The following is a 9,683-nucleotide window of genomic DNA, read 5'->3' on the forward strand; positions in this document are numbered from 1 at the left end:
TTACGTTTTAAAATACCGACTAAGGAAATACGCGATAATCCCCGACGCGCTATCGAAACGGGAACAAGACGAAACCAGCGAAAAAAAGCGAGCGATAATATTACGCCTAATACCCAGTAAAACCACAATCGGTATTTTTTAAATATTATTATAAAATATATTACCGGCGGTCCCGGAAAAAATATTTATTTTCCAGCAATTTTATATAATAAAATTTTGGAACGAAATAATGGAAAAAAACCCAATATACGCCCGTAAACGTAACGCGGTTTAATAAAATATAAAACAATTTTTACCCGAAGCCGAAACGATAGTATAAATAACGGATTATTTAATAAACGCCTCCGGTACGTTATTATACAAAAACCGTTTTTAATTACCCAATTGGGAACCCTTAACCACGGCAATTTTGTAACGAATTTATAAATCCCTAATAATTGGTTATTGCGGTAAAAATAACATATTTACGATTTTGGTTCGAAATTATTATTGGGACGGGATAACCGAATATATCCGACAATTTGTACGCAATTATAATATATACCGCAGGATAAAATTATCGAAACGACGCAAATAAAAGCTGTTACAACCCCTACCAATACCGGATAAATTTTGGAAACAAATTTCCATCGATTTTATAACGGATTTTTTAAATAATAATGCGGACGCGCCGCGTTATATAATGGTTATAATTAATAAATTTTCCAAATATATCCAATTAAAAGCGATAAATTCGATAAAGGCCGAAATTTGCGCCGCGAAATTCGTTTCCACCTGGTGGCGGTTTAGGGGTTTTTTCAACGCGATTATATCGGACCGGGGGTTGGATTGGGTAAAGGGTTTTTGGTCGGAATTATGCCGATAAATAGGAATTTTACAATTATTATTAACGTTTTACCACCTAAAAACGGACGGGGGTACGGAACGGATTAATTAAAAAATGCAGCATTATTTAAAGGTTTTCGTGGTATTCGACCAAATAAATTGGCCCGGATATTTACCGGTTATTTAATTAACGTTAAATAATAGGAATTCGTTAACCACGGGAATTAATTTTAATAAATTATTATTAAAATACGAAGTAAACGCGGTCCCGGTAATATAGGCAAACGGACGACCGGGTTCCACGCCCAAAAATTGCGCGAATTTGTTTTTACAGCATTTTAAAAACGGTATAAACGTGGCCCACGCCGTTATAATTTATATACAATAACGCCAAAAAAAACGCGAATAAAATACGGAAACCGGCGAACCGTTTCAAAATAGGGGATAAAATTTTTTTCAACCTACGGAACGTTAAAATTAATCGCCCGAATAAAAAATTTAATTTCGTAATAAATAAATACACGGTCGTAGCGATTTTTACACCATTAATAATTACGTTAAACGTCCCGAAAGGAATCCACCCCATTTTTTACGTAAAATTAATCGAAAAAACCGCGAACGACCTATTACCGTCCCAAATTCGTACCGATATTAAACCCGGCCCGTTATTAATCCCATCCAATTTAAATAACGAAACCGCGGAAAAATAGGTGGTGGAGGAAATCCTGGCCGCGAAAAACGTAATAAGGAAAGGACGTAAACGTAAAATTTTGGTAAAATGGAAAGGGTACGATAAATTTACGTGGGAAGATTTGGTAGCAGTGGAAAATATACGGGTATTGGACGAATTCGAAACAAAATGGGGGCCGGTCCAAATAAATAATGGCCCAATATCGAAATAACGTTAATAATTAAATATTTAACCGGATTAAAAATTTACCATAATTAATTAAAAGGTCGACGATTCCCCGGAAAAAAAGCGACGCGGTAAACCCAAAACTAATATTAATTTAATTAAACGTACGGTAAAAAAAACACGCAAAATTAAACCTTTTACCGGGGCGAAATATAACGAAAATAAACCGACGATTATATAACCCGCGCCTATTTTTGGGGCGACGTGGCCGCATCCCACCCACCCAATTTTCGAATTAAATTAATATATATAAAACGAAGCGATAATTTTACGCGGCGATAAAATATTAATTAAAAACCGAATTATACGCCTCCGATTCGCTATCCAGGTTTCCCTTTTTTTTATTTTTTTTTTTTATTTCGACGTCCTCCTTTTTTATTTTATTATTTTCCGCGTTATCCTTAAAAACCGGGAGTTCCCACTGTTCGGCGAATTAATTAATTTCCCGCAATAGGGCGGTATAGCGTCGGGTAGCATTTTTAATTAAAAAAGGTTTACGACGGGATTTTCCAAAAAACGGGCTTTTGCCTATATTACGACCAAAAATACGAAAGCGCGACGAAATAAGGGTACGGGGACGCGAAAAACCAAATATATACCGAATCGGGGCACGAACAAAACGAAACGCGACGGGGTAACGCGAAAAAGGAATTTCGAAACGTCGGCGGGGCGTGGTAATAATAAGGGCGAAAAGGCGTGGGGAATGCGCGGGGCGGAACTGGTGTATAGGAACGGCGGGGGAAGGGGTTAAAACGGTAATTAAAATAACGAAGGCGTTATTATTTCGGCGCGCTTTTTGCAGGTTTTCCTTATAACGCGACGTATTGCGTTCCTGAAAAAATTTTTAAAAATTAATAACGTTATCGAAATAATTAAATATTAAAAAAATTAAACGTATTTCCAGGTAAATAAAGCCGCGTGCGAGAATTTGCACCAATTAACGGTCACGATTACCGCCGCTGCGAAAAAGGGTATTAAATATAGCGGTAAAAACAATAATTTTGGTAAAAATCGTTACGGCCCCGGAATTCGCCATTTTATTTTACGCGTCCTGGTAAACGCGAACCTAATTGGTATACGCGGTAAAAAAATTTCGAAACAATACGGTATTTTTACCAGGGATTTTTTTGCTATCCACGACGGTGCTTTTAATTAAAGGTTAAACGATATAACGATTATTATAAATCGTGGTTTTTAATTCCCGCAAACGGCGGCGGAAAATAGGGTTAAAGGCGTAGGCGGCCTCGCTGTAATAATAATACGATTTTTTAATATCGCGGTATCGCTGGTAACCAATACCGTCGGGGGCAAGGCCATATTCCCAAACCCCGTTAATTTTAAACGTTTTTATACAAAAAACGCAAAAAAAAATACATTTTCCGGGGCGGTATATTCGTCGTTATTTAAATTACCCTGGAATTCCGCGGTACCGATAACGCGACGAAAACGTTACGAATATAAATTAACGATACCACCCAATCGGTATTTAATCGATATAATTTACAAATGGGCGGCCGTTATTATTATATAACGAAAGCAATTAATTATTACGGTGGGGAGGCCGGTTATTTCCATTACCGGTATTAATTTATCCAGGCGTTATTTGGGACGCGATTAAAGAAATAAAAGCCCGGGATATAATAACGACGCGGTAACGATAAATAACGATACGAATAATAAATAGGAACGAATAGGAAGTAAAAACGGCCGAAATAAAAGCAGTACAAATAAAAAGCAAAGCGAGGGGAAAACGGGAAAAATCGATAAAATAATAAAAAAGGGAGGGAATAGGGACGAAAAGGATTTGAATGGAGGAAAAATTGGAAGGTAAAAGGGATTAGGACGATAACGCGAGGAAAAATGCGAAAAACAAAAACCGCAACCATTACGGGAAAGGAATTATGCTAATAAATAAACGAACCTATACCGCCTAAGGTGAGAGGAAGGTAAACCGCGATAAATACCCGCAAACGGCAAATACGACAAAAAAACCGCAATATTACCGCAACCAAAGGCAGGAAGGCAAAACCCGACCACGACCCTATACCGCCCAAAATAAAAGGAAAATAAACCGCGATAATTACCCGTAAACGGTAAATACGATAAAAACGCCACAATATAACCGCAACCAAAAACGGGAGGACAAAATTCGACCACGGACTTATACCAATTAAAATTAGGAAAAGGCGAACCACGATAACCGCCCGTAAACGGATCCGGGGATAAAGGGCCCGCGACATAACCGCGGCCGAAAATAGGAGGGCAAAACCCGACCACGGGCTTACACCGCCCGGAATAATAAACGGGTAAATTATATTAGGATACGCGCCCGTTGGATTATTTTTATACCTCCAAATAGGGACTATACCCGATAAAGGACGGGCGAATACGGGTTATATTATGGATTCGTACCTAAGGCACGTATTACGTGATAAAATACAAAAACGGGTCAGGGATAATATATAAGGGGAAGGACATTACCACGACCCGGATATGCACCTTTTCCTCCCTTCTCCCCCAGCGTTAGTAATAATACCAACAAGGATATTTAACGGTCTTAAGGCCGTTGGCTTACCCTATAACATGGTACAGTTATTTACTGTTTTAAACCTTGCTATTATCCATATAAAGCGGGCTAGAGTGTCGACGAAAAATGTATAACTGGTTCGTTTAATGTTAAAAGTAATAGGTTATAAGAATTATTTTTAAATATTAAAACATAAAATTCAATTAACCGTTTAGAAATCTTTTTTAAATTTTGTTTTTGTTTAACTGGAAATTTACTACGCCAATTAAATTTAAATGAAATTTACGCAATTCAAAGTTTTAGCTACTAAGACCACCGTAGAATAAATAATTAAAACTCGCAGTTATTCCGCGTATTTAAATTAAATAGCAGGCAAAAGCTCCCCCTCAAACTCTTTAAATATTTTATTGTAAATTGGTTCTATAACTAGCACCTATAACCCTTTTGCCTAAAATTTAAATATTCTTTGGTAATTAGGCACCCTAACCCAATTACTCGCAATAAATGGGAGCGTAACCCGTCCATCCATATTTTCCTAAATTATTATTAGGTGCATAATACGAATAAATTTGTTTAATATATTTGTATAAACCTTATACGGGGTTTCTTAAGCCTAAATGCCTTGGACAGGTGTTTTGCGATTAAAAACCCTATATTATTTTTAAATACGGAATAGGGCGGTAGTTTTAATATAATTATATTTTACAATCAAAAATCTAAATACGTTATAAAAAATAAAAACGCGCAAAAAAGTTGCTTTAACCAAGATGAGGGACTGTATAAGCGTAATATAAATCGCTTTGTAAAAATAATTAGGAATTATTCTATTCAAAAAAATGAAAATTTGTAAAACTAATTTGGTTTTAATTTTAAATAACTAATATATTTGGTTTATATTAAAATTATAAACCGCGATGTTTTTCGCCCAATAATGCACTTTAGTAACCAGATGGGCTACCAGGGAGTGCTAATATCGATATATTATATAGCAAGATAAATTACGCTATATTTAAAATTGTTAACCGCATAATTAAATAATTATCCTATACAACCATTATAATTTACCAATTTAGCTATTTTAGTTTGATTTAAAATGACCGTTTAACTAAGATGCGCGCTTTTGTGGCGGATATAACGCATTATATTACCAAGTTTGCAAAGTTTTAGGTGAAATACATTTTCTAAACCTATGGAAAATTTGGCGGATAAATTAACTCGTTTTACCTTCATAGATGTATTATTTATATAATAATGCAATAAGCATTTTTTCCTGTTTTTGCACTTTGAATTCGGCTTTTTTCATAGAAATTTGCAAAAACGTTTTAAAAAAATCCTACAAATTATCCAAATCGTCTACATTTTCCCAATTTTCGTCGTCGATTGGGGTAAAAGTCCGGGATTTCAAACCGAAATTGGATTGTAGGATTTTCTAATATTGGTTTTAAAATTCCCTGGATGGTTGTATGAAATAGTTACCACGTTATTTTGATATTTAAAAGAGCTATATATAGTAGTTATTCACTTTTTGGCAATAAAATCAACTTTGAATTTATTATCTTTTTATTTTCGTACGAATTCAGTAAACGTAAAATATTTATATTCGCTCCGACGTTTTGATTTTCAACGAAATAATGCGGTGTTGAAACGTTTGCGTGCGCGGTCCTCTATTAATTTAAATTCGTCGCCATTTTTTACTTGCGTTTTTAGTTTTTTGTCGCGAACGCGCGAATGTTAGGCTTTCCGTCCTATTTTTTCGTCGCTTTTGCGTTTGGGCGCTAAAAACTGTTGATTTTCAAATTAAAACTGAAATACATTATTCAAAATAAAAGTATTTACCCATATTTATAAATAATAACAATATCTAAACATAATTAATTACTCCAAATATAGCAAAATTGTAATTAAAATTCAAAATTGAAAATTCTCATTAAATTTCAAATTTTTATTATTTTAATAAATTTGATAAGTTTTATAAAAAGAAAAATCTTTGCGTTTAAATTCCCAATTTAATTACCCCATTGTCAATTTATTTGCGTTTTACCCAATTAAGTCCAGCGCCGTCGATAAAAGTTTCGCACTTTAAAGTTAATTAAACTCAAATTAAACCACACCCCGCCTCTATTCACTTTCTCGCAATTGCCAAAAAAACTTCGGCTTCTAACCCGACCATTTATCCGCACCAATCTTTTTTTTTGTTTTTTATTTTTCGTTATTTATTATTCGCATTGTTTATAACGATTTTTCGTAACCTTTTTGTCTTTATTAAAAGATTTATCGCCAAAGTATTCTTAATTAATTTGGTGATAATGGTTTCTCGCGCCGAAATTCCCCGTTCGATTGCAGGTAAAAAGCTTTTAACCTTTTATAATTTATATAAAAAGTTTTGAAAAAAAAGATATTAACAAATAAACACGGGCAAAATCGCCGATTTAAACCTGGTAGTAAATTTTATTTATTTTCTATTGTCTAATTATATATTAATTCCACTTTAATAATTATTTGAGGCGAAATTAGGCGGTATTAAAGCACCTTTAAACTATTTGTCCTTAAAACTCTTTTCCAAAGTTTGATACGGGAAATGGTTTGAAATTATTAATATAATTCCCGTTTCCAATTAATCGCTTTTATAATTTTGAAAAAACAGCAAAATATTTTTTGTGATTTTTTTACAGGTAAAAACCCTTTATTATAACCATCCTATATAGTTATTCTTATATTATTTAACTACCAATTTTTACGCTATCTACGTTCGCCGTATTATCATCCAAATTAAAAATATGCATTTCGTTAAATATATCCTAAATATCATAAATAAATGGATATACCCCCGTTACTCCAACCAAATTTTGTTTTAAATAGCTAATTATTTCCGTACTTGCCCCAAAAATAAAAGATTTACATCCCTATTACCCGTCGTTTCGTTTTTACTGTATTCTAATAATTAAAATTTTTTATACTTTATATTAAAATTCCCAAAAGTTTCCAAAATAGCGAAAATTGCGTTACCTGGCGAAATTATACGTTAAAAACCTCGTAAAACTGCTGGTAAAATATTCCCCACAATTGTTAGAAAAGATTTACCGCAACTAACTATTACTGCAAATTCGTCGTTTTCGTTTTCGTTTATGGATTCGACTTCCTTTTCGTTTTAATTTCTGTTACCTAATAATTTAGGTAAGAATAATTGTAAAAACGAAAAGGAAAAAAGGATAAGAAACAAAATAAAAACTTGCGTAAAAAATAGGAAAAGCAGCAGGATAACCAGGTTAATTTCAGTAATTTTAATACGGATATGGAAAATATTAATCAAATCGTGTAAAAAACAAAATAATGGGTTTAAAAGGAAAGATAATTATTCAAAATGGTTATTATTATTTCTTTTCCATTATATTGCCTTGTTTTTGATTTCAATACCTGCTAATCGATAATTATATTAATGGATACATTTTATTTACTAAATATTTATCCCAATTTTAACAAATTCGTTTTCTTTTTATATTATTATTCCTTTTTAACCGCCCCAATACGAAACCCCGCGGGTTACCCAATTCGGGTTAAGCCCGCCAGCCCGCGGGCTCCCGTTTACCCGCTAAGAAAACCCGTGGGCCACTACGGGCCCCCGCCAAGAGCCCATGGGTTGGCGGGCCGGGCTGGGCTAAACCTGTTTTCGGGTTTTGGCAGGCCTTACTTTAGCCCGAGTTCGCTACTCCACACTTTATCGTCTCATTCTCTAGTCCAGTCGCTACTCATCCACAATCAGGGCTGCCACCACGGTCCTGGACAGTCCCGATCACTACGCCATTGGGTGGATCGCCGCCCTTTCCATTGAGGCGGCTGCCGCGGTAGCCATGCTTGATGAGGAACACGGTCCGCCAAGCGGCTTTGTTCGACATCCCAAGGACTCAAACGTTTATAAGTGGGGCCGAATGGGAGAACACAACATCGTCATCACGTCGCTCCCTGCAGGCATCTTTGGAACGACGTCGGGGCAACGACAGCCTTTGACCTCCTCGCATCATTCTCATCCATCAACGGCAAATCCAAGATGGCAAAGGGCACAAAGGCCAAGCCAAGCTACGGACACCAGGGGACCGAGAACGACCGGCTATTCCAGCCAGCCTTTGAGCACGCCAACGGTCGAGATTGCGGAAGCTGCGACAGCAGCGAGGAGGTACAACGCCAAGAACGGGATTCGACAGATCCAGAGGTTCACTAGGAATTGTCGCTTCTGGTATCAGGCTCGTCGAGGATGCTGCTACTCGCGACCGGATCTTGAAAGCCGTCGGTGAGGACTGTCTGTACGTCAAAGTGGAGACTGCCGGGTTGATGAACAGCTTTCCCTGCCTGGTGATTCGTGGAATCTGCGACTACGGCTACTGCGGCTGCGTATGCAAAGGAGCTCTTCTCTTGCGTCCCTCCAACCCAACTCTACGAGAGCAAGAGAGCTTTTGGAAACATTGGAGTCTGGTCAGTCTTTTCTAATCTGTTAAACACTTTTATTAGTTGGAAACCTCGCGCTGATATACTTGCTGATACAACGCCTGTTCAGCTCGTTCCGCATATGATATGGGCGGCCCAAACGCGATGGAAATATTCAAAACGGATAAAATTATGGTTCTGCTCCGAAAAAGAAGAGATGCCCCTGTGGATTAAGCACATATACAAGCTCGCGCGATACCATTTAGCAATGAAAACTATAGTTAAACTCGCCACCAAACAACCTAATATTTTCACATCCATTTACGTTAAGGTTGTAAAAGCTCCAGGACAGCAACGCTTTTTTGGGGAACGATATTACGGCCTTCGAAACAACATTTCAAAGGCTAATTAAAACAGGCTTTGGATCATTCGTCGAAAAATTTGGCCAAACTTGGCTCACGGATAATCCGGAGGCTCGATTTCGCAAAACGTGCCGTTTTAATTTTACAATCCATACAATAATGCAGCTTTTTACGTTTTACGATTATTGCCCAAACCTTATACCACGCCTTTTATTTATAGGTATAAGCAAAAAGGTTTATTTGCTTTATTATAATTTTTTATCCTAACACCCATTTGCGATTGGGGTATTAACCGACTATTAAAAACTTTATCCGATTTGGATATTAGGTCCATATTCGTTTTCGGTATGGAAAAAATATAAAGCCCTGCTTTGGGACCTTAATCGTTACCTGGAAAAAACGTTTTTCCGCGATTTGGAAACCAGATCTGGCGTTGGGCGACCGGTTTATATAAATTCTACTGCAGGGCCTTTTTTAACGATTATTAAAACGTTTTTATTATTTTCGTCAATTATGGAGCTGCCTATTTGATTTAAATTGGGGGAAAATTAAAAACATTTTTCAAAAACCGGAATAATTATAGAATAGTTTAAAGGTGCAAAAAGCAATTAAAAGTTAGGTAAGGCGGAGCTGG

General features: G+C 36.2%; 1 protein-coding gene across 1 annotated transcript; it reads left to right on the top strand.

The window, feature by feature from the left end:
* Positions 1–5,199: 5,199 nt before the first annotated feature.
* PpBr36_01997 (uncharacterized protein) lies at positions 5,200–8,557 on the top strand (the record flags this gene model as incomplete). The annotated part of the gene is made up of 2 exons (XM_029889181.1): positions 5,200–5,232; positions 8,003–8,557. 2 exons carry the CDS (start codon positions 5,200–5,202, stop codon positions 8,555–8,557), a joined length of 588 nt encoding a protein of 195 aa, XP_029752094.1.
* Positions 8,558–9,683: the final 1,126 nt, after the last annotated feature.

This window comes from Pyricularia pennisetigena, chromosome 2 (genome assembly GCF_004337985.1).
Source record: "Pyricularia pennisetigena strain Br36 chromosome 2, whole genome shotgun sequence".
NCBI classification, from domain to species: domain Eukaryota; kingdom Fungi; phylum Ascomycota; class Sordariomycetes; order Magnaporthales; family Pyriculariaceae; genus Pyricularia; species Pyricularia pennisetigena.